This window comes from Schistocerca serialis, chromosome 2 (assembly GCF_023864345.2).
Source record: "Schistocerca serialis cubense isolate TAMUIC-IGC-003099 chromosome 2, iqSchSeri2.2, whole genome shotgun sequence".
NCBI lineage: Eukaryota > Metazoa > Arthropoda > Insecta > Orthoptera > Acrididae > Schistocerca > Schistocerca serialis.
This window is the reverse complement of record NC_064639.1, coordinates 830,288,744-830,315,899: the sequence shown is the minus strand read 5'-3', so window position 1 is coordinate 830,315,899 and position 27,156 is coordinate 830,288,744. Positions and strand designations below refer to the sequence as shown.

At 39.2% G+C, this 27,156-nt stretch overlaps 1 protein-coding gene across 1 annotated transcript in view; it reads left to right on the top strand.

Annotated features, from left to right (window-relative positions):
- Positions 1 to 357: 357 nt before the first annotated feature.
- Positions 358 to 27,156, top strand: part of LOC126458098 (uncharacterized) — a 51,935-nt gene continuing 25,136 nt past the window's right edge. The window contains exons 1-2 of the mRNA XM_050094924.1: positions 358 to 557; positions 22,817 to 22,984. Coding sequence (XP_049950881.1) covers positions 491 to 557; positions 22,817 to 22,984 — 235 coding nt within the window. The 5' untranslated portion in view covers positions 358 to 490. The remainder of the gene's footprint in view (positions 558 to 22,816; positions 22,985 to 27,156) is intronic.

The window sequence follows — 27,156 nt, the reverse complement described above, 5'->3', positions numbered from 1 at the left end:
GAGGTATACCATGACTTTAGTCCCCTCAGTGTAAGTTGAAAACAACGTAACATTTATCTTAAAATGGTTTTATCAGAAGCCCATGTCTGAGGGAGTGAAATGCTTTTAAAATGGTCTTATCGAGAGCCCAAGGAAAGGCAGCTAATATCTGAGGGAAGACGAGGGGCCAAATGATACGTCGCTTTGTGTGGGGAAGATGCTCTCGAGGCGACCCTGGCCGCACGAGATTACAGGCAGCGGTTGGCGCTCTCGTGCTGCAGATCGCCGGGCGCCGTCATCGGCCTAGTGCCGAGGGGGTCTATCTGTTCGCCCGCTATCTCGTCTGCAAGGCCGTGCCGTGCGTCACGCACCCCCGAGCCATAAGAGCTGGCCGACGGCGCTTGACACCGGCTCAGTCGCTGCGCAGGTCCGTCCGCAGCCGCTGCCGTGTCCTCGTCCGCCCGCCGCCATTGTCGCCGCAGTCTCCTTCACGGAAGGCCGCCGCCCCTGTATGATCTCGAGCACCGCTGCCGCTCGCGTTGACACTGTCCACCTGTTGCTCTTCGACTCGTGTCTCGGTGAGTGACCACGGCGGCTGGCAAATGTTTCTCTGCGATCGACCGGGCAAACAACCGAGTGCTGCGTCGTTCTTGGCGTGCCGTGTTTTGGGCAGTGATCTCTCCATCGACAGGATAGCGAACTGCGGCTCTCTCAACAGTGATGGAGAACGCGCGTCTGTAGCACAGAACTTCAGCGTGCCTGTAGATTCGTGTTGTCTGCATCATACATCTTGTTATAGTTAGGCAAAAATTTACTGATCGTTCTGTGGTATTATTGGCTTATTTCTGCTGTCTTTGACTGGACCACGACACTACCAAATCAGCGCAAGTCTGCAGTACTTCAACAGAAGATGCCCGCAAAACAAGAATAATTAATTCCTTTATTTAACTTACGAATTTCAAATTCTATCTTCAAGTTTAGATCCCCCAAATGATAACAGAAAATTAGTGGTACCAAATTCTTTTGTTTGCTAGTACGAGGGACACTCAATAATTGAAGTGACAATTTGATGTAGAAAAAACTGTGTATTTTTACGAAATGAGGCTTTTACCACATCTTAACATAAACCCCAACAAATTCTCCGATTTCTTCGTTGTTTCTGAACTATTTTATACAGGGCACAGGCAAAATGATGTGAACACCTATACTTTATTAATAAGGGGGCTGGATCCCCATTTGCCCGTAGTACAGCTTCGATTCTTCTTGGAATTCTGGCATAATGGTGGTATAGTCTCCAGTGGAATGTTATGCCACTCCTCGATCAGAACCTCTTCTGACTCTTGTAATGACGAGGGAGGCGCCACACGCCGTCAGGTGGCTTGCGGAGTATGGATGTAGATGTAGAATCTGCTCCGGAGTCTGCACTCCAGTACCACCGACAAGGGTTCGATAATATTATAGTCCGGGGACTGTGCTGGCCAAAGAAGACGCTGCAGTTCAGTTGCTTGCTCCTCATACCACGATTATACTGTCCTGGCTGTGAGAATGGGTGCATTGTCGTCCTGATATATGGCATCATTGTTGGGGAACAACATTTGATTCATGGGGTGCACCTGATCACATAAAACGTTCACACAATCTTTGGCTGTAACATGGCCTTTTAGGGTAATGATGGGACCAGCAGGATACCATGAGGTGGCTGCCCACACCATCATACTTCCACCTCCATGCCTAAGCGTTGGAATCAAGCAATCAGCACTGTAGGCTTTTCTGGCGTTCTCCAGACGTAAATCCGGCCCGATGTTGTAAATAACGCCGGCCGGTGTGGCCGAGCGGTTCTAGGCGCTTCAGTCTGGAACCGCGCGATCGCTACGGTCGCAGGTTCGAATCTTGCTTCGGGCATGGATGTGTGTGATGTCCTTAGGTTAGTTAGGTTTAAGTAGTTCTAAGTTCTAGGGGACTGATGACCTCAGATGTTAAGTCCCATAGTGCTCAGAGCCATTTGATTTTGTTGTAAATAACGTAAACGTTGACTCGTCGGACCATATGATATGTTTCCACTGGTCAGCCGTCCAAGATTTATGCTCCTGACACCATGATTTACGCTTCTTTGCGTTGGTTGTCGTCACTAATGATTTAGGTATAGCAGCTCGTCCATGAAGAGTTCTCAGTGCACAGTGTTGATAGGTAGGGGGTCTCGAAGATGGCTATTGAGCTCTGCAGTCGCTTTAGGCGCCATAGTTTTGTGTTGTTTTGACACAATTCGTGTTAGCGCACGACGATCTCTTGTCATTTAGTTTTGATTGGCGCCCACGATTACATTTAGGCTCTCATTACTGTTGAAACAGTTTCTCTTGAAACATTCAATAAGTTGGCTGTCTTGATTACTGACGCTCCAGCTAATCGGACCCCCACAATCTGCCCTCTTTGGAACTCTGTTAGGTCTTTCATTGCACGTCGACCTAGGCCTCTGAACGCAAATACGAAGCTGCACTACTCGTACACAACCAGCACTGATGCCTTGTCCGTACTGAACAAGCACAATCCAGCGCGACGCGTGCCTTATCTGCGTAGCTGACCGTCAAATACAACCATCCCATTACTATCACTATTCACATTATTTTGCTTATCCCCTGTACGTAATGCCTCCGTGAGTGGACCAAACAAATGAAAATCTTCTCTAGAAAAAGGTCACCTTCCCTTTCATACCACTCTTTCAAAGTGTGTACACATTTTGAGTCTTGTTACCTTGATTTGTTGCGTTATTTCTTCCGGGACCCACCTTGCACTCATTTTGCTGTTCTTCGGTTTGTTACTGATAACGTTACCAACCGTACTAATACTTACTGCAACTGTTTTTTTGCTGCATCTTCAACTGTAATACGTCGGTCTTCACGAATAATGTCGTGAATGGGAGTTTCAAGCGGAGGAGTTGACACTTCAATTGACCATCGAGGTTGCTATCCATCAGTTACTAACGTTCGGCTGTTTCTCAACTGTTCTACCCACTTCTAAAAATTTTCGAACGATGTCACTGAATATTGGTCAACTAACGTGGAAATTTCAAGCGGACATGCCATCCTTAAAGGCAATATTGGCGTTATAAACCAAATAGTTATTAAGCGTCATCTGTTCTCCACTCATCCCAGCAATGCCAACCTAAAATCATGAAAGTACAAAGTCCTTTCTACGAACTGTTTCATTTCTATCATAAATCTGTCTCTTTAATTATTGAATGTCCCTTTATCTTTACTGTGTACATATTTCAGGATACTCACAGATATTTCCAATGCTGTTCACGAACTCGGTTATCTGCTATCATGCATACGTATTCCCAGGTATCAACAATAGAAGGAGCGAGTTTTCAGTGAGAGTGTAACCGAAGTTACTGACGGAAAATTACGTGGATTAAAGAACTGTAGGAAGCAGCCGTAAAATTTGAAACTAGTAAATAGCTAAGGTCAAATCAATACATCTACATCTACATGGATACTCTGCAAAACACATTTAAGTGCCTGGAAGAGGGTTCATCGAACCACCTTCACAATTCTCTATTATTCCAATCTCGTATAGCGCGCGAGAAGAATGAACACCTATATGTTTCCGAACGAGCTCTGATTTCCGTTATTTTATCTTGGTGATCGTTCCTCCCTATGTAAGTCGGTGTCAACAAAATATTTTCGCATTCGGAGGAAAAAGTTGGTGATTGGAATTTCGTAAGAAGATTTGGTCGCAACGAAAACGCCTTTCTTTTAATGATGTCCATCCCAAATCCTGTACCATTTCTGTGACACTCTCTCCCATATTTCGCAATAAAACAAAACGTGCTGCCTTTCTTTGAACTTTTCCGATGCACACAGTCAGTCCTATCTGGTAAGGATCGCACACCGCGCAACAGTATTCTAAAAGAGGACGGACAAGCTTAGTGTAGGCTGTCTCCTTAGTAGGTCTATTACATTTTCTAAGTGTTCTACTAATAAAACGCAGTCTTTGGTTAGCCTTCCCCACAACATTTTCTATGTGTTCCTTCCAATTTAAATTGTTCGTAATTGTAATACCTAGGTATTTAGTTGAATTTGCGGCTTTTAGATTAGACTGATTTATCGTGTAACCGAAGTTTAACGCGTTCCTTTCATCACTCATGAGGATGACCTCACACTTTCCGTTATTTAAGGTCAACTGTCAAGTGCAGGTAACCTTCATGAATATCGGTATTTAATGTCATATCGGAGAAACAAATTACCGCATTTGCAGTGCATGTGTCTATAGCATTGAGAGGCAACATAAATACTCCACGGTTTTATGCTCGATTTCGAAATTATACTAGTGGAAATGTACAACAAAAAGCGAAAAAACTACTTATACGCTGACTTGGTGCGATGCAGCTCTTCCTAACATTTTACAATTGCTCTGTGAATATTTGTATACGCTCTTCCTATGGTCTTGTTGTTTTTGAACGAATATTTTTATGTTTATTTGGATGGGCATCTTCAACAGTAGCTGACGTATAACAGCTGCTTGCTTTTTCCTATCTTAAAAGTGCTGCTGTTTAAGAGAATGTTGCACCAGGCGCATTTTGCTTTTGTTGGTATAGCATCTTTAAAGGTGATTCGCGTTTGCTACTCCATTTTTACATATTTTGAAGTCGAGACCTTTTGCCCTAGTTGCTAGCAGTGGTTTCAGTCGAAAAAAGTGTTTGCAGTTTCATCCTTCGCGTTTTTTTCGAATTTTAGTAAACCGATTTTGCGTGTGGTTTCGCTTGTTTTGCATTCAGCATTCTCTTTCTGTGTGCTGAATGCATAACTGGCGAAATCATATTAAAATTTCTATGAAGACAATTAGTGTGAAGGTTTACATAAGTGAAGTCAAGGAATGCACCAAAAGAAAAAGTACGTTACTAAAAGCCGAAAAAAAGCAATGATGGAAACAACTGTCGTCTTCCAAACATGTAAAACAAAAGAGTAATAAACGCCAGTTAATAACATCGAAACGCGTCTGGTGTAACACACTCTTAAATTGCGTTACTGCTTAAGAGAAAAAAATGATGTATTTGTTTTTATTTCTCTTCAGCAAACAATACAGCAACGAGTCCATAAAACAGTAAGAGAATACAGGGTGTCCAGTCACAGAGATAAATGCCAACACCGTTTCTTCCAACGGAACTTTAATGACTGCTATTCAGGTATCATTAGCGTCCAGTAAATTAGAGGATTTCAAGCAGCTAACGCGTGTATCCTCGGCGCTTAGGTGTATATGTCACAAACTGGTTTACGGTACATTATGTCTCTCCCTACGAAAACACAATTTATCTGAGAAATGCCTACAGTGAAACGTGCAAGTGCGGCATTCAGCGAAACTGGGTCCATCAGAGACATCCGCAATTTCATGCACGCCTGTGCAATTACCCATATCATATAGCATAATGATGGAACTGTTGTTTGGTACAAAACCATCCAGACATTACATCGTTATTTGAAGCGATTTTGTCTATGAAATTATAAGACTTCAGTGAGATGTGTGAATGGCAGCACATAACTCACTGGCCTCAATACCACGTGACTCAACTACGGAAATGATAGTATCACATTGTTAGCGAGGAGGCATTATCTGGGACTGATTCGTGCAAATCTTTGTATATGACGCCACTCTGCTGACTAGAACGTTTTTGTGACGAAGATGACACGAAATGATTAAGATGACATTAAAAAATCCAGCCTCTGATCAAAGAAAATCTCCGTTCCGGTCGGGAATCGAGCCTGGGACTCTGAAATCTAGACACAGCGATGCTTGTCACTTTTTTTTTTTTAATTAAGTAACTTTATTGATAAAACACTATAACTTTGCAGTCCATGAAGATTTACAGTTCTTGTTTCACATACATTACACATACAATACACAGCACATCAATAAGTATAACAACACTGGTAAAGATATCTTCCTCGCATGACAAATATGTTGTTGTTGTTGTGGTCTTCAGTCCCAAGACTGGTTTGATGGAGCTCTCCATGCTACTCTATCCTGTGCAAGCTTCTTCATCTCCCAGTACCTACTGCAACCTACATCCTTCTGAATCTGCTTAGTGTATTCATCTCTTGGTCTCCCTACGATTTTTACCCTCCACGCTGCCCTCCAATACTAAATTGGTGATCTCTTCATGCCTCAGAACATGTCCTACCAACCGATCCCTTCTTCTGGTCAAGTTGTGCCACAAACTTCTCTTCTCCCCAATCCTATTCAATACTTCCTCATTAGTTATGTGATCTACCCATCCAATCTTCAGCATTCTTCTGTAGCACCACATTTCGAAAGCTTCTATTCTCTTCTTGTCCAAACTATTTATCGTGCATGTTTCACTACCATACATGGCTACACTCCATACAAATACTTTCAGAAATGACTTCCTGACACTTAAATCTATACTCGATGTTAGCAAATTTCTCTTCTTCAGAAACGCTCTCCTTGCCATTGCCAGTCTACATTTTATATCCTCTCTACTTCGACCATCATCAGTTATTTTGCTCCCCAAATAGCAAAACTCATTTACTACTTTAAGTGTCTCATTTCCTAATCTAATTCCCTCAGCATCACCCGACTTAATTCGACTACATTCCATTATCCTCGTTTTGCTTTTGTTGATGTTCATCTTATATCCTCCTTCTAAGACGCTATCCATTCCATTCAACTGCTCTTCCACATGACAAATAGTGAAGCAAAATTTAATTTCGTTTCGAACACCTTGATACAAATTCAGGCTGCCTTTCCAGTAATTTCTATTCCGTAGTGCACGACAAAACTGCAGACTAGACTGTTTCCTCCTGAATCAAATTCCAGAACTATTATGTTGGCACTTCAAGTCCATTTCATGCACTGAGCTTGCCCCTTGTCAACCAACATTTAACGAATGACCAGAGACCAATCTTTCTAGAAAATAAAATAAAAAAGAGCATCCTCTTTTACAACAAATTTCATCCGACTCCATGTTTTCCACAAAGAATCGTGAGCATGTTTGCAAAATTCTTTTTGAAGTTTGGAACCCGTTTTATTCACCAGAAGATTTCTTCCGTGTAAACTTGAAATGTGATGAGGATGTCTTCACCATTTCTGTTTATAACATAATTACACATTTTCTGAGAATCCACACCACACTATTGGTTTTCGTCTGTGTGCAGAACTCCAAATCGGACCAGAGGAGTATGTGGTTTAGTTGTTGCCGAGCTTCTTGCGAGGAACGCTGTGTTCTTTCAGACCCATTCCTGGTTCATTAACTGTCCGCAGCAAGTGAATCATATCACAGTGTATCCACCACACCACCTATAAGACAGTCCTACTGAGTTTTTAATGTGCTACAACTGTACCGTTCACGACTTTATACCACGTTGGATGAAATGGTAAGCTTGGGTGCCTCAGCTTTTAGCCATATGTCTTCTTCCTTACATCAACCAAGCTTTTTGTCGTTAAAACGATATTTCGTAAAACGTTTTCGCCTAAATAACTCACTTCAAAATTAGACTCTCTGGTGTGGTTCGGTTTAAAGTTTAACTTGCCTACATTTATTGGCAGTTGCACACTTGCTGTACACTGTTCAATAACTACGAAGTGACAAGATGTGTGGTTCCTTGTTAATGACCATGATGGTTCTTCTTATGGATAATTCCACGCCTTCCATCTGTCTTCAATTTGAGAAGATGGACAGTTTTTGGCCGGACGTGGTGGCCGTGCAGTTCTAGGCGCTGCAGTCCGGAACCGCGGGACTGCTACGGTCGCAGGTTCGAATCCTGCCTCAGGCATGGATGTGTGTGATGTCCTTAGGTTAGTTGGGTTTAAGTAGTTCTAAGTTCTAGGGGACTGATGACCTCAGATGTTAAGTCCCATAGTGCTCAGAGCCATTTGAACCATTTTTGATGGCACAGTTTAAGTTGAAGATATTGACTTTCCTCACATACCTACTGGAATGTTACATTATTCTTTTGGTTTTCATTTTTGGCATCGGTAATACCGCTAGGGCACGAGCTGTGAACGGTTGACTACTGCACTGGCAGACGACCACTGTTCGATACGGTCAACAGTTTTCGAGCGTAGGTATCTGCTCCTGGTGAGCAAAGTCTCTGACTCGTGCTAGTGCAGTAGTCCTACACGAGGAAATGGCCGTGAAGAATCCCAGTAGCGCGAAAGCGTTTCTGCAGTAGGATATGTCCGGAGACGGGATGAGTGGTGGTAGCATTCTGTTGCTGATTACCAGGCTGAGCTGCAATTTCCTGCGTTTAACTCCACAATCTCTCATAGAGAGATCCTCGTCGACGTCGACATCATTAAAGACAGAGCACTCAGCAAGTCGAATAAGAATAGGGAAGGAAATGTATAGTGGCACTGATTTTCCTCTCTCTCTTTTATTTTTTAATCTATTCCAACACTCGCCTCAAACCAAGGAAAAGGTTAATTTAGATTTCCGTGCATGTTTTTGATCTGTTTTCTGTCAGAGGTGACTCCCTCAGTCACATTGCCCCAGTTTCGAAGGGTGAGGAACTCGCTTTTCGCTGACACCAGTTAGCCGCTTCACATTCAAAGTTAACTGTCCGAGAACCACGTGACTTTTGCCTTCGTAGACGTGGCAGAGGAATGAGCTGCAGAGCTGTGACGAGATTGCAGTCGGTTTTCAAGATTTTTGAGGTGTGACCCTTCCAGGATGTCAGAGTTCGCAGGGTCGCACAATTCTGTCAGCCCCTTTTGATTAAATTAATAGAGAAATAATATAGAGCACAATTAAAGAAGGGGCACCCCACTTCTATTAATAAAAGTGACAAGAAATGTTTCTAAAATTTAATTAATTTATTTCTTGTTTGGAAAGCCGAATTTAATGTATGTGCAATTACGTATTTAATATATTTACCATAATGAAAGGTCTTCTGTATTTGGACGATGTCACAATACGACAGAAAAAGAGAATAACGTATAAAAAGGAATTTACCTTCTGAGCAAAGTAGCCAAGGAGTTGAACATGACAGTATCCCCAAAGATAACTTTAAAAAAAGACCCAATAAACGGAAGAATGGAGAACATGTCAATCATTTAATTTTCTGAGATGTGATACACAAACAAGAAGGTAGCAGAACTTGAAAATACAAGCAAGGCAATAAACAATTAGAATGAAACACGACACAGACAATAACGCAAATGAATTTTTGCAGAATAATAGCTGTCCCCGCAGTGGGTTACTTACAACTAACAAGAAAGTAAATCTAGACAGATGAGATGAGCTTTGTTACAACTACGAAAGTTTGTACTAGAGCTGCCAGAGTAAGGAACAGCAGCACTAGGAAGCAACTGAAAGTATTAAAGGGAGGAAACAAAATCGAGAACGACAAGAGAAAATGGAGCGAACATCTCAACAGAACGAGCTGTAAAGATAACGTCACAAAATTAAAAAAAAAAAAAAAAAAAAAAAATGCAGTCCAGTAGACCAAAGAAGTCTGGGAAGGCCAAGGAAGAGATGGGCACAGTAAACAGGTTATATACAGTAGGTAGAGGTGAAGAAGGCTGATGAGACGTGAAACTGTTATTTCTTCTCCTGATCCTCCAGTGACTGCACTGTAGACATTAGATCAAACTCTTATGAAAAACATTGTCTAGTGTTGCGGGTGTGTAACAAAGCTCGGATTAAGAAAAACCGTTTTAGCTGCATGCTGTGTTCAGTCAGTGGAAGACAAACAAGCCTGAGATGACTGTAGAAAGACAAGAAACAGAAATCGTAATTTATGAACAGCTTACTTTTGTAGACGTCTAAGAGTCAACTGGTCAATCTTGAAAAACTGTCATCCTCGAATTTCACTACTCTCTGCAGTGACCTGAACATGACACCGGTCCAGATACGACTATCAGCACTTTTGACTAGAAGCATGCCCCTTGTGCTCTTGCTCTGACTTGACACGAATCTGGGACGACCCAAAGTTATGTGATAACAGCAGGTCGTGCTGATGACACGCAATGGCAGCTTGCGTCATCTTGCTGCCTCACTGTGTGTTTTCATACCGACCACTGTAATGATCCTCTTTTGTGATTCAGAACATCAGGTATTGGCACTTGAAAAACTTGGTAGTATGTGGTTCAGGGTGGAAAGTGAGGGTTCAGCTCCTTTGTAAGTTTAGACCTCTATGTACAGATACTGCAGCCGCAATCTAAGCCAAGAATTCAGCTTGCAAGCTGTAACCTGGCATGAGTGCCAGAGTGCTCAGCCTGCCTGCACATTTCCCTCACCGCCATGTTGTGCTGTTGAATTTTGTGTAGGAGGAAGAGGGGGAAAATGCAAATTCACAGCATTTAAATGGCAATGCAGTCACAGTGCATACCATTTAGTTTTTTATTTCACAATTCTCAACAACTTGATAACAGAAAACAAAAATATTCAGTATTATTTAATTATTTTTGACACTCTGAAGATTTAATTTTTATCTGGTACAAACAGTCAGCGTGCGGACAGACACAGAAAATTTTACAAGTTTTTGCAATTAGGCTGGCATGTAAGCAAGACTTACTCAGTTTTCATAATGGAAAAAAAGGTTTTGATCGTAATATTGTAATACCTTTGCAACCTCATAATGGAAACACGTGAACTCTACCTGAAAGAAACAATGTACACAACAAGACATACTGGTGTTGGGCTTGTGTCTGTTCTGAGGTGCTTTGACCAGCCTCATTTAAACTCTTCTGTTAGGAGAGTTAATTTAGAGGTGCAATGGCTGATTGGATCAGGTATGGGGTCTCACATTGGTGTGGTTCCTGTTGATTCTATTAGCAGGTGGGACTATACTAGGCATGGCCTTCACCTCAACAGGAAAGGGTAGGGAAAACTCTCTGGGCTAATAGCAGATAACTTAAATGGGGGCACTAGCACATGTGGTAAAGTACCAGTGGTTGCAAGTGACAGAGGGAGGGCAGAAACAAAGGATGTTCAGAGACAGGTTGAAAATGACATTCATATTGATAAAACAGGCAGCCAGAAAGCAAATTTTAATGTACACAATTTATGCATACAACCTCTGATTGAAACTAGACATACTCAAATATTGACAGAAGTCATGGGATACCTCTTAATACTGTGCCGGACCTCCTTTTGCCTGGAGTAGTGCAGCAACTCTATACGGCATGGACTCAACGAGATATTGGTAGTCCCCTGGAGAAATATCAGGCCGTGCTGCCTCTATAACCATCCATAATTGCGAAAGTGTTGCCAATGCAGAATTTTGTGCATGAACTAGCTTCTTGATGATGTCCCATATATATTTGATGCAATTCATGTTGGGTGATTTGGGTGGCCAAATCATTTGCTCGAACTGTTCAGAATGTTCTTCAAACCAATCATGAACAACTTTGGCCTGATGTCATGCCATCATTACTTGGTTGAAGTCCGTGAATGGCTGCAAATGGTCTCCAAGTGGTGGAACATAACCATTTGCAGTCAATGATTGGTTCAGCTGGATGGGAGGATCCAGTCCTTTCCATGTAAACACAGCCTACACCGTTATGGCACCACCACCAACTTGCACAGTCCACTGTTGGTTGACCCAGAAGAAGCACTACAGGCAATGTTGTGCTATTAGCAAAGGCACTCAGGTCAGTCGTCTGCTGCCACAGTCCATTGAGCCACTTTTTATTGCACTGTCCTAACAGATATGTTCGTCATGCATCCCACATTGATTACTGTGGTTAATTCACGCAGTGTTGCTTGTGTGTTCGCAATGATAACTCTGTGCAAAAGCCACTGCTCTCGCTTGTTAAATGAAGCCCGTCGGCACTGCGTTGTCTGTGGTGAGAAGTAATGCCTGAAATTAGGTATTCTCGGCACACTCTTGCCACTGTGGATTCCAGAATATTGAATTCCCTTACAATTCCCAAAATGGAATATCCCATGCGTCTAGCTCCCACTACCACACTGTGTTCAAAGTCTGTTAATTCCTGTCATGGGGCCATAATCACATCAGACACCTTATCACATGAATCACCTAAGTACAAATGGAACCCCTGCCAAAGCACTGCCCTTTTATACTTTATGTATGCAATACTACCACTATCTGTACATATACATGACTTCTGTCACCTATGTGTAATGTCATTTCATAGCAAATTTGCATTATCCATTGATTATGCAACTGCATAATAGATATTGAGAACATTCCCATTCAGGTTTAAAGGCTTGCGATGATAGAGTGCTAGCCTGTCTCTTTTTGTGCAAGCAGCCACTGGATCCATGAACATTCTTCATAATGCAAACAAATAGCAAAGTGTAAACAGCACTGACAACACGATTCTGCCAAAATGAAAAGAGCTGTGCCAACTGAAAAATGCCATGCCATGATAGTAAATGAAATGTTATGCTGTACTGGGTACTTCTGAGAAGGACCAAACAGAGCTGAGACAGGCCAAACCTTGACCCACATGTGGCCCGCACATATGGCACACATCCAGATTGGCACATCATGGCCACCCTGATCTAGGTAATCTCCTATCACTTTTTACATCTAAGTTCATGTTCCCAGCTAGAGGGTGTTTCCTACTGTGTCACATGCGCACACCAGGCAAAAAGTTAGTCAATGCCACCAGACATCATGTTAACACCATTTAACACAGACTTCAACCTTGACAATGGTGTCAATTCAGCAAAGAAGAGAGCTCACAAGTTTCCCCAGTTATGCCGCATCCATCTCAGGCCATGTATTGATAATTAGATCCCATAGTGTTACCAAATTTCAGGGGTGTTGATTGCTCCATTTCACCCACTGTTCCAAAAATCCCCAAACATTCTCTATGGGATTACGACCAGCTGATTTAGTGGGTCAGTCAAGGTGCGATAGGGTGACTAGAACTGCTCAGCCACAACGGCCGGCCATAAATACAATATTCTAATAAAAAAATACTTACACTGTCCATTACTCAGCACTCAGTGTGACACAAAAAGTTGTGAAGCATTTAGCTATAAAGTTTTTTGAGTATTTACTGAACATATTAGATTACATCCACAGTGAGGAAATTCTTAAGGTATAACACCATGCTACACAACACATATTTACAAGAAAATGAGATATGCTAATACACCTACACACCCAAGTGAAAGGGTCATAATTTTGTTGAAAAAGTCAATAAAATCATAAACATGTTTTCATTTAAAACTTAATAATAAACTTGACACAAGATGTGTAAATTTACCATACACTGATGTGCATATGATAATTCTTTGGCTATTGTAGCCATGCCTCACCAGAGACAACCACATTAATGCACTGAAGATGTTCAGAAGTCATGTTTTGCATTATTCTCACATTATTTGATGCTATTAACAATATAAACACATTGTATTAATAAAATTATTATTAATATATACACATCAGTGGTTGTACTAAGGAATTCGTCAATTGAGTAGAAAGAGTTGGCCAACAACAAATCCTTTAGACTCCTGTTAACCTAAAACATTACTAAAAGGGGCATTCAATAACTAATGGAACACATTTTTTTCTGAAAGCATTTATTCAGGATTCCAATACAAATATTATTCCCTTCTCTTCTGGTGACAATACCCTATTTTTAACATAATCTTCGTTCAGAGCAATGGACTTATGCCACCTTATTTGGAGGCCTTGTACGCCCACATTGTACCACGCAAATGGTTGACATTGGAGCCAACATCTCACTGCATTGATCACCTCCATCATCCAGGTACTGCTACCCATAGATAGCTTCCTCGATTAGGCTAAACAGATGGAAGTCGGAAGGTGCAACATCCAGGCTGTAGATTTGATGAGGAATAAGAGTCCAATGAAGTTTTGTGAGCTCCTCTTGGGTGCACAGACTTCTATGAGGCTTTGTGTTGTCAAGGAGAAGTCCGTTTGTGTTTTTGTGGTGACAAACACGCTGATGTCATTTCTCCAATTTCCCGAGCGTAGCACAATGCACTTCATACTTGATTGTTGCACCATGAGGGAGGACATCAAATCAAATAACCTCTTCAGAGTCCCATGAGATGGTTTCCATGACTTTACTGGCTGAGGGCTAGGCTTTGAACGTTTTCTTTGGAGGAGAGGTGGTGTTGTGCCACTCCATGGATTGTCATTTTATTTCTGGTTCAAAATGATGAACCCATGTTTCAATGCCTATGATGATGTCCAACAAAAAAATTGTCAAGAGTGGCCGCATATGTGCAAGCAGTTCTGCACAGATGGGCCTTTGTTCCTGTTTATCATCTTCTTTTAGATGAGGGTGAACCCAGTAGGCACACTCCGTTGAGCACCCCTTCTATTGGACGAATGTGTTGGCACTACCAATACAGACATCCAGTTGATCAGCAAGGTGTTTGATTGTGACCCATTGATCACCTCAAATGAGAGTGGCCATACATTCCAACATTGCAGGAGTCATAACTGTGTGCAGCTTGTCAGCATGTGAGTTGGGGTTGGGTTGTTTGGGGGAAGAGACCAAACTGCGAGGTCATCAGTCTCGTTGGATTAGGGAAGGACAGGGAAGGAAGCCGGCCGTGCCCTTTCAAAGGAACCATCCCGGCATTTGCCTGGAGCAATTTAGCGAAATCATGGAAAACCTAAATCAGGATGGACAGATGCGGGATTGAACCGTCGTCCTCCCGAATGCGAGTCCAGTGTGCTAACCACTCAGCATGTGGGAGATCGGACAGGTTTGCATGACCTTGTTGTGATGATGACAGGTGCCTCACCCAATGGGTCACTGTGCCTTTGTTCAGTGCCAAGTCTCCTTAGACATTCTGCCAGCAACTATGAATATCTGCTTGGAACACCTCTGTCACAGACACCATTTTGAAGGCTACATATAGCGCTGCCACCTATTTAAACTTCATGAAACTATAGGGGTTGAAGTGGCGATGTCCCATAAAAAATTCTGAATTTTTTCAACTGAAACTGGCCGAGAAAAAAATGTGTTGTATTACTTATTGAAAGAACTTCATAATAATGTTGTCACTATAGATTACAACACATTACATGAACATGGTATATTGCTGTAACATCTGACATGCGCATGGTGAGAGATTATCTTATAGCACACAGTAGCTGTTACTTAAAATAAACATTAAATAAATAATTGGTAAGATAATAACAACAGTTTCAGCAGTTTCCAGGAAGTGTGACAGTATTGGTAGTTCTAAGCTGCTGCTGTGTGAATGAATGTTTCCTCACTGTGCCCAGCCTCAGCAGCTGTGACAATTAGGGTAGCCCTCACATAGGGACAGTGCTAACTGAACGTTCCTGGGCTCCAGACTAAGCACATTCCAATGATGCTCAGTCCACACGTTAGTATTAATACTGTTGCCAACACTGACCCATCACTGCCATTTTCCCCTCTTGTACTATACCAGCCTGGCAATAGCCAAAGTTTGGAAACACTGTAATCTTGAAATAAAGATTACATTGCAATCAATTTTAAGACCACTTCTCTCTTTTTTTTTTAGCTTCATCAACTTTTCAGGTGGGGTCTGAACCTCCATAGCTGCCAATCTGTTTACGCCCATGTATCAATTACTGGTCTTGTACACTATTGGCAATAAATCATTGGAAACAATAACAACCTTGAAATAACTAGGAGTAACCATCCAGTGTGACCTAAAGTGGAATGGCCCCATAAAACCAAGAGCATCATTTCAAAAGTTCTGCGCACTGTAAGATAGCATTGAAGAAAATAATTTATTTTATGAAATACTGTTACAGGCCTTCAATATTCTTGCTTATGACAGCTTCCCAACTTTTTGACAGCTTCTGTATACCAGATAGGGCACCTTCATTGTGACACAGTAAGCTACACCAATTGTATCAAAAAGTTTTCCGCAGAGTTATTCCTTCAATTTGAGAAACAAATCAAAGTCTAATGGGCTCATATCTGGACTGTATGGTGGGTATGGACGTATTCCCTATCCATATTTGTTTATTTATTTATTTATTTATTTATTTATTCTTTGCCCATGGACTCCAGCTGAAAATCCAGCTGAGAGTATTGGGTGTGTCATACAATAGCCTATTAACATCAAACTTGATTTCAATATATATATAAATGAAACAAATGATTAAACAGAAATAGTCCATAATCATACAAAGGTTTTACATGTTTCACATTATATGTACACACAAATCAAAAAAAACATACAGAAATGATAATTTTTACAGGTACATTTCAGTAATGATATGTTTAAACACATCTTAGTATTCACTCAAACTGTATATACATTTCTCTGTGAGATATAGTTTCAAATGATTTTTAAAACATTTTAGATCTGTTTCTTTTTTAATGATTTTGGGGAGTTTATTAAAAAACCTTTTGCCTGCTTCTTCTGGGGCAGTCATAGACAGTTTTAGATTTCTGTTTATCATGTAGTAATTTTCATTTCCTCTTGTACCGTGTTTGTGTACATCTTTATTTAGGAGGTGTTTATCACTTGACCTTACCACCATTATGCTTTGGTATATATACAGTGAATATACTGTCATAATATTATAGTGTACAAAAGCTTGCCTACAGGTCTGTCTTGGTGGTATTTTTGCAATGCATCTCACTGCCCTTTTCTGAATTGTGAATATTCTTTTTAGGTAGCCAGCTTGTGCATTTCCCCATATATGAACCGAATAAGACAAATGTGGGAAGACAAGTCCATAATACATTGATCTGAGGACTTTATCATCCACAGTCTTAGCTGTTTTATGCATGATGAAGATCTGTTTGTTTATCTTTTTACACAGTGCATCTATGTGCTCCCCCCATGCCAAATGTTTGTCTATTATAGTTCCTAGAAAATTTGTGCTGGTTACTTCTTTAATAGTGTTTCCATTTATACTAACATTTATATTATAATTTTCACTATGCTTGGTCTGAAATACTACATTCATTGTTTTAGACTGATTCATAAACAGGTTGTTTTGTGTTAAATATTTATTTGCATTTTCAATAGTCAGGAGTGCTTCCTTCTCAAGCTCCTCCTTTGTGTCAGCTGTGCAAATGATTGTTGTGTCATCAGCATACATTATAAGTTTCTGATTTATATAGTTAGAGAAGTCATTTACGTAGAGTATAAATAGTATTGGCCCAAGCACAGACCCTTGCGGCACACCGTGTTTAACTGTTTGTAATTCTGATATGTAGTTTGTTATGTTTCCCCCACTAGTATGTCTGATTTCTGTGCATTGTTTCCTATTTGTAATGTATGATTTAAGTATGTCATAGCATTTTCCTCTAATTCCATACTGATATAATTTCATCATTAATTTTGAGTGGTTCACACAATCAAATGCCTTAGATAGATCCATAAAAATCCCACAAGTCTTTTGTTGCCTGTCAAGTAAATTAAGAATGTGCTCAATTATATCTGTTGATGCTGTTTTTGTTGACTTCCCTTCTCTGAAACCATGTTGTGATGAATGCAGTATACTGTACTTTGTTATAAAACTTACAATTCTATTCTTTATTATCATTTCATAGATTTTAGCAAATGTTGAGATCAATGATATTGGCCTGTAATTTCCTAATTCATCCCTGTTCCCTTTCTTAAATATTGGCTTCACTTTACTTACTTTCAGTGAATCTGGAAATATACCTTCTTCTATCGCTGCATTCAGCATGTGTGTCAATGGTTTTAATATACATTCTCTGCATTCCTTTATGAGATGTGATGTGACACCATCCAAGCCAGAAGAATGTTTAATTTTAAGTTGTTTTATTAGGTTTGACACTTCTGCATCTGTTGTAGGTATGAAAACCATAGTATGATTTGTATGTGGGGGGTTTAACAATTTACTTACTGCATTTGTTTTATTTTGACTTATTAATTCGTCTGCTACAGTAATATAATATCTGTTAAAAGTATTGGCTACTTCTAGAGGGTTTGCGTTGCTTTTCCCACTCATCAGTGGGCAGATGTCCTCTGCCCGATTTGTTACTTTTCCTCTCTCTCCATTAATGAACGACCATAAACCTTTTGAGTAGTTCTTTCCCTTATCTATAGACATCCTGATGAATGATGCTTTAGTTTCTCTGATAAAACTACAGTACTCTTTCTTTTTTATTTTATACAGTGTGTTGTAGGCCTCATTATTTTTTTGTTTGGAGAGGTCATAATACACTCTCAGATTATTTCTGGCATGGATTACTTCTCCAGTCACCCAGCTTTTCTTTTTTTGTTGCTGTTTGACAAGCCTTTTACTAACAGGACATGTAACATCATAATAATAATTGAATAAAGAATAAAACTGGTTCCATTTGGTGTTTGCATCTTTAGCTGCATATATTGTTTCCCAGTTTTCTGCCTCTAACATCTTTTTTAGCAGATTTATGTTATGTGGGTAGTTCTGTCTTCTCATTTCCCATATCTTCTGCACTGAATCACTAGTCTTTATATTTATGTCTATCATGATTGCAAAATGGTCTGCTAATGTGGAGTTTATTACCTGTGTGTCACAATAGCATGTAGGAATATTTGTTATTACATGATCAATAATAGTTTCACTATGCTTTGTTACTCTGGTTGGTTTATCTATTTTTATTTTTAGATTGTATATGCACAATAAGTCCAGTAGGGTCTTAGTATTGTCTGTATTTTTACTCGTGTCTATGTTCAGATCTCCTATAATGATCAAATAAGCATATGTTTTTGAGAGGTGTTGGATTATATCTTCCAGCTGTTCAAAGAAGGTTTTAATTATACCATTTGGTGATCGATACAAACCTAATACACAACATAAATTCCCAGCAATTTTAGTTTCCAGTGCTGTAGCTTCAAAGCTCAATTCTATAGCATATTTTGTTATATTTATGGCTTTAGTTGATTTATAGTTAGAAAAAATAGCAACCCCACCACCTTTATAGGAAGTTCTGCAAAAACTGGCTACTTTCACATAATTCTTCAAGTTGTACATTCCTATGTGATTTTCTTTTAGCCCATGTTCTGTAACTACTAGAATGTTTGGCCTATACTCCTGTAATATTACCTCTAGTTCCTCTGTTTTATTGTTTATGTATTGAACATTTTGGTGAAGTATTCTAACAGTTGGCTTTAAATGTAATAGTTCCCCTTCCTGTAATATACTAAGCACTTCACTTGCTCCCTTTGCTTCTGGTACTATGCAGTGATTTTTTTCAGTTTGTGTCATTAAACCTGGAACGTATCTTTGTCCGGTGTTTATATTCCTCTCACTATTGTCACACTGGTATTTAAAATGGACAGTTTTACTTACATCTTTTTCCATGTTCTCTTTCTGCTTACTCGGTACCATAAAAAATTTTCACTTAGTGTAGCAGATCTCCTAGTTCTCAGGCATCTGTCTTGATTGGAAGCTGCTTCTGCTGTTGATCTCCCAGGCCTCAGGCACCTCTTCTGTGTGGTTGCTGTTGCTGGTGGCTCCTGTGCTCGCCGACTTGGTGACTGCCCTTCTTTGTTAGCTGCTGCAGCTAATGACCTTCGTATGTTTTCCTCACATGCATTTTCATTGCCTTGAGGTAGTATTATGGGGTCTGCTGTTCTGGATGCTGCTGCTGATGACGACAGCTCTGCTGATGATTGTGGTGATTCTGCTGCTATTGGTTTATCAGACACTGCTGCTGAGAACATCTGAGCCTTTGCTGCTGGTGTTTGTTGTAGCTCTACTGCAGATAATGATGGTTCCACTGTTACAGACAACTCTTGTTTTGGCGGAATTGGGATTGGAGACACTTCCATTACAGATGACTCATTAATAAATTTAAGTATTTCGGCACTAATAATCTTTTTCCCTTTTACGTTCATGTGGAGACCATGTCTTGTGAAGTGCTCTCTGTGAACACTGTTTATCTCTACAAAAGTCGTATTCTGGAAACCTCGACATATTTTCTCAAATAGCCTGTTTGCTGTAACAATCTCGATGTTTACGCACGAGTTTTCCATCAGATCGTGCCTCCTGGGGATACTAACAATGTAGAAATGCACTTGAGGCATCCTTTTGATTGTTTCCTTTAGGATTCTCGTTGCACGCCAAGTTTCATTACAGTAAACATCATTTGCGCCTCCTATTATGATGCAGCTGTTACCCGTCGTTAATATGTTGTCACTGTTTTTCAGAATTTCGCGTAATGGCGCGCCTGGTTTGATGATGCCTGTTACATTAAGGTCTGGGTGATTTCTTCTCATAATTTCCGTAACTCCTCTCCCATGACTATCTGCAAAAATATATGTCTGTTGCTTGTATCCTTGCTTATGCATAACGTGGTTGTTTACTTTTTTTTCCTTACGAATATTTACCATGTGTTTTTCTCCGTTTAATCCACTTGTATATTTTTGTGTGGATAGTTTGTTCATATTTTTATCCATAGATGCACTATTAACACTTTCTTTTTTTGCGTTTAATTCACTTGTGTATTTTAGATTGATCAGTTCGTTCATATTTCTAGTTACAGTCGTACTGTTTACACTTTGTACATTTGGTTGTGCATACCTACGAATTTTATGGCTAGCATTAATGAGATCTTGTTGCCTTGACGATTCAGACAGTTCCCGTATGGTTAGTACCAAATTTTCCATTGTTTTTATATATTTTTTTATAATGTCAAGTTCTTTTTGAAGTTCGTCATGCACGCTATCTTCTATTCCCGCGTAGCACTTTTCACTCGCGATCTCGCGGCCGTTACACTCTATGTCGAGTATTTATGTCACCAGTAGGGCAAAATGCGGTCTTGCATCATTGAGCGAAATGAGGACACCAGCTGCAAGCATGTCAGGCCTTCTTTGAGGAAATGTCAGGCACAAAACATTTTGGAGAAATAACTTATAGTGTGTGTGTGTTACAGACATCCTCTGGAGCAACCTATTTGTAGCTATGACTCCATTCATGTCATACACAAAGATCATCATCAGTTTCACCTTTGACCGTTGGTGGCAGAATTTTTTGGCCATTTAGAGTCAGAACTTTCCTATTGTGATGATTGAGACTTCAGTTCTGGCTCAAAAGCTCATATCCAAGTTTCATCAAGTGCAACAATTCTTTTGAGTATCAGTTCTCCTTCTGGTCAATAACATTGAAGCATTCTTCTACAATTCTTCTGTGACCTACTTTCTGCTCTTCACTCAGGTCATGTGGAATCCATCTGGCAGCAACTTTTCTAATCTTTAACTTTTCTCTTATGGTTCTGTAAACTGAAGTGACAGATATTCTGGCACCATTTGCAGTTTCCTCATATGTTATTTTGTTCGATCCTCTCTCAAAATGTCATTAACTATAACATGACACGTGTAATCTGTTGCAGTTGGTGGCCTTCCACTTCTTGGATTGTCCTCAGTGCTTGCCTCACCTTCATGGAAATGAGCAGACCACTGTGATACTGAGCTACTATCCACTATAATATAGCCACATACCTCTGTCAAAGTGTTATAAATTTCTGTTGGGTTCTTTCCATATGGGGATTTGATTTTGCTGTAGGAACACTGGTCATTATGTGTAACATAACCTGACTCGGTTTCAGCTTACATTACTCATGACAGAGCCATGGGAATCAGCAAACACACATACATGCATCATGCCTAAAATTCTCGCTCACAACTGACATGGATTTTATCTTGATCATGCCACTGTAACAGTTGCATGTGCACAATGTGCAGAATTTTTGAAATGACCTTATAATTGTAGGGAAAGCACATGCTAGGCTGGGATTTATTCGAAAAATCTGAAGGACATGTAAGCAAAACATCTGGTCATCCAGTTCTTCAGTATAGTTATTCATCAATCTGGGACAGTTTAATGATTAGAAGAGAGAGAGAGAAGTTCCAACATAAGTCCATGTTCCATCACAGAATCTTTTGGTGCGTAATGGAGATGCTCTGCAGATTCCACTGGCAGATGCCATGAAATAGGCACTGTGCATTATGGAGGGGTTCACTGTACAAGTTCTGAGAGCATATGTTCCAAGACAATCTGAACAACAAATTACTTCCGACCAAATTTCTCTTGCGAAGTGACTACAAAGAAAAAAATCAGAGAAATTGTTCCTTTCCTACACCATCTGCACATGGAACAGTAGAGGGGGAAATGGCAGTGCTATCAGAAGTACCCTCCACAACTCACAGTAAGGCAGCTTGCAGAAGATGGAAATAGAAGTCCTATAATTCAATCAAAATATTCTCTTTGGCAACATGACACAGGTTCCATATTATGTTGATGTTCAGTCACCCTCAGTACAGCACAGTCCTGCAGGTTAACTAGGTCACCAGGACTTTCTTATACTTTCAATAAGTAAAACAAGAAATTTGATTTCTAACTGGGGTTTTATTTTATGATATACCATTCAGAAACACTATATTATTGTCTTCATATTTCTTGAGATCAAATTCTGAAGTGGAAAATTCTTAGTCACTTAGACTGAATAATCTACCTCTAAATTGAGTGTTACTGTGCCACAGTTTCAGTTAATTTAGCTGCAGCAGTAGTTAGTAGTTATTCAACTTAATTTTAAATTATATTGTATTGATTTAGTGCTATTCTCATATCTAAAATTAATACAAAGTGAATGTATGTAAAGTGTCCTGGAAGTCTTTCATGATGACAGAAGTGAAAAAAATATTCTCACTTTTAGGGTTGCATAAATTCAAATTATTTTCATGTATGTGTAAAAAGGAAGATAGTATGCAATCAGCTATGTGGACATAGTGAGCTCGCACCCATGTTTTTGTTTCTCTTCATGTGCAAGAAACATATGGTCATCATTTATGTTTATGTAATATCCAAGCTATTAATTACAAATATTAAAATTTTTAAGAGTAGTCTTTGTTTTATTTGAATTTTTAATGAGAACTGCACTGTTAATTTTCATGTTCCAGCATGCCACAAGATGTCAGCCTTCCCACAAGGCATGCATGCTGCATACAAAGTGCGTAGCAACTTGCAGAAGTATGAGTCAATGACCAAGGCAGATCGACAGTCATCATTCAGCAGCTCTAGTACAGATAACTCAGGCAGTGGGAACTATCCTCACATGGGAAATAAATGTAAATATTCTTAACTTTAAAATACATAAGAAAATAATTATGTAAAATAGAAAGCAGTGGACTGATAGTGCCATTGATTATTGAATGTTATATTGAACTACTGTATCATATCAGTGACTCTGGTAACATATAAGGTAGTACCATTACATTACATTACATTTTTATTGGTCCTTTTGATCATTTGTTGTACAAGGTATACAATATGATATCGGACAAGTCATTGTGATTTACAATACATGTTTTTAAATCATACAAGAATATTTACATTGATTAGGGGTTAATATAATCACAACTGAAGGTTCAGCTTCCATACATTACTTTTTTTTAAGAAATAGATTTTTATGTTTCAAGATATTCATCTATACTATAATAACATTTTTGCAATAAATATTTATGGACAGCAGTTTTAAATTTTGAAGTGTCTTTTATTGTTTTAATGTTCGTAGGTAGCTTATTGTATAGTCTGTTTTCTGTTTGCAGTGGTCCATTCTGTTTTAGTGTAGTGTGCATGTTGAATATGTATGTCCTGCTTTCTCCTCGTGTTATACAGGTGGATACTCTGGTTAGTTGACACAAGACTGTTGCTGTTTTCTAAGACTTTCCTTACAAATATGATTACTTGTAAAATGTACAGACATGGTAGTGGAAGGATATGTAGGTTCTTGAATAAGAGCTTGCATGAGCTTCTTGATGCAACATTTTCTATGGCTCTTACAATTCTCTTTTGGTATATAAATCAACTTTTGCTAGCAGATGCGTTTCCCCATAAGATTATGCCATATCGCAGTAAGGATTCTGCCTGGGTGAAGTATACATCTTTTAGTGTCTCTTTTGATGTGCAGTCAGAAAGAATTTTGATAGTATAGCAAATGGTATTTAATTTATTTGTAATGTATTTTGTATGTTGGACCCATCTTAGATCTTCTTGGATCCATATCCCAAGAAATTTTGTAGAGCTTACATTTTCATGGGTTGTAGTAAACAACTCTATGTCTGGTGCTAGTGGAAATTTATTTTGCACTGTGTGTATATGCATTGTAACTGTTTTTTCTGTGTTTATTACTAAGTTGTTTCCAGAAAACCAGTCTGTAATGTGAATGGTACAATTTTTCTTCTTTGGTCCTTCCTTTTTTTGTCACATTTGCGTCATCTGCAAATTTTATGTAATTATGGCATGGGCTAGTTGGTTCCAAGTCATTTACAAAGAGTAGAAACAGAACTGGTCCTAGAATGGAGCCTTGTGGTACACCATACTTGATGCTCTGCCTTTCTGAGCAGTAGGACTTTATCTTGTTCCCTTCTCCCTTACTCTCTGTTTTGGAGATGTGATTTTATACATTCATAGGCCAGGCCTCTAATACCTACAGATTCAAGTTTCTAAAGCAAGGTGTTGTAATTGATGACATCGAGTGCTTTAGAGGCATCTAGAAATATGGCTGAGATATGTTCTTTATTGTCTATTGCATTTAAGGCTTCATTTAGGAATGCAAAGATAGACGTCTCAGTAGATTTAGATTTTTGGAATCCATGTTATTTGAGAAATAATTATTTTTTTCTATGAAACTGATTAATCTTTTATAATAGATTTTTCAATTATTTTGGAAAAACCAGACAATTTAGAAGCCAAAACCAGGAAATACTTGTATTTTACGTATCATCAAGTAGCTAGAAAGGTTTAAGTAGGTTATGCATACTTCATTAGACACTGATTATCTGTAGACACTTTTATTCCATCTGACAGCACTGATCAAGAACAAAAGTTGTTCATGTATAGCTGTGTGGTATTTCTCACAGCAAAGTCCTCAAAAAAATTCGAAGGTCATGTTTCATTAAACACTGAATGCTTGTTCTAAGACACAAATACATTCAGTAACACTGAATGCTTGTTCTAAGACACAAATACATTCAGTAACACTGAATGCTTGTTCTAAGACACAAATACATTCAGTGATTTAAATGTAGTAAATGGTTTATCTGGTCACAATGGTCAAATATTACAATAAAATATTGTGAAGTATTAAATACGCATCATAACAGAAAAGCAGAGTATGGAAGCAACATAACCAATGAATCAGCCATTATGTTCAGTGAAAAACTATGGGAAGGACACAGGGGAGATATCTCTGCGACCCACACTGTAGACTAAAAATTAGCTTTTGCATAATAATGTTTCATCAGTATTTCAGTTGTTCTTCCTGTAAAAATAGGGGGCAGCAGCAGGAGAGGGGTAGGGTAAAAGAAGCACAGACAAGGGATGGGCTACATAGAGGTGTTAAGTTTATTGTGATGGGAGGAGGAAGCTCTGTCTAATTCAGAGAACAAGTTGTAACAAAGAACTGTAATACCCTTACCACAAGTATTGTACAACTCTTTAGCCTATTACCAGTACCAAAAAAGCAACACAGAAACACTTGACAGAAACAAGTGAAAAACTTCAGGAATAAGTAAAAACAATCAGGACAATTATTAAACAATAAATAAACAAAAACAATGAGGCAAATGAAACCAACTTCCTACATAATAGCTGTGGCAGGAATGAAAACACACTAAAATAATTGGACACCAGTTTCAAGGATTACTACCTCACTGTGGCAGCAAGTATTGCACCTACTGTTCTACAATAACACAGAGATGCATTAGTTTTACAAGCAGTCACTGTTTTCGCCAGCCATCAACAATAGTTTCAAAAATATAATCTCCAAGAAGGAAGAGAAAAATTTTATCACTACAAATGGTAATTCTTCTGGCTATGATGGTGGTTCTAGTATATTATTAGATCATATGTTGATTTGATGTGACTGCCCTTAAGTAATTTCTGTAATGAGTTTATGACTCGTGATATTTTCCCTGACAGACTCAGATATGAAATGGTTATACAAATCCATAAAAGTGAAGCTAAGAAAATCATTTTTAATCAAGACCCATTTAACTTCTATCAGTGTTTTAAAAAATTTCACTTAAATTGTCCACCATCATCATTCCAGATTCATGTCCTATAGCATAACCTGCTAAATGCCTTTCAATCTGTTTATGTGATATATTCTTCACAGCCTAAGCCATATGTTTTCTTGCAAATGGAGTGCTGGTGAATTAAACAAATAAAAACATCATGTCAGTATATTGTGAACATTGCCAAGGGCTCTGATTGTGAGAGCCATAAAATTCTCTTTGACAAACTGAAATGTTTTGAGATGCATGACACCTCTTTCATATGTAGGGAGACTTACATCCATTTTAGAAATCAGAGGTTCAGAGAGTAGATGGCCAGTACTTAATTTCAGAAGGCAAAATTCCAGTTCTAATAGACACATTTAAAAGGGAAAAAAATATACAGTGTTCTAGCAGGTACATTTTCCACAAAAGCATAGTGTGGAGGGAAGGAAGTGTTTGACATGGAAGTGTCACAGCTTCAAAAGGGAGGTATTGTTGTTTATTGCCCGGTTTTGTAAAATGTTTCGTCTGAACTTCAGTTTGGAGAATGACTCCAGAGGAAAATGCTGCAGAACTGCATGCCGCCTTATTGGTACAACTTGGAGGACTGTGTCGATCTATGGTATATAGTACTTCATCATGTCCAAATGATCAATAAGGCCTCTAGGTATCAATTACTAACAAGAGCACAACACCCTCCCATCCCTAGACACTCTGTTGTGTGTGAGGAAGGTGGACCAGGGGACATCTGGAATGGAATATGGAAGAATGACATTGGATTTTCTTCACCAATAAATGCAGGATTTGTCTGACACCTCATGATTGTCATACAAGAACACGGAATGAGCTGGTATGAATGCATGTCTCAGGCTTGCAGACCCACAGTTTCAGCAGGGAGGTGGATTAGTCATGTATAGGACTGACAGTAACTTACCTCACACAACTGACAGATTGCCAAGGAATATCCATGCATATTACTATGTATCTGTTGGAGCAATGCATATTTTGATTTCACATTTTGTGCACTTTCAAAGAGATTGCCTTTATCTTGTTTATTGTTTTTGTATTTCACAATACAGTTTTTCCCCCTCCATAAGGTTTATTCTTTCATGTTAACAGAATCTTCCGTTGATTCTTGGTAGAACAATATTATAATAAATGAAAAGCATCAGTTTACTTCTCTTCCAATGTTCTTTGCAAACATTGTAACTTCTTTGGTGATATTACTCAGTAAATGTCGG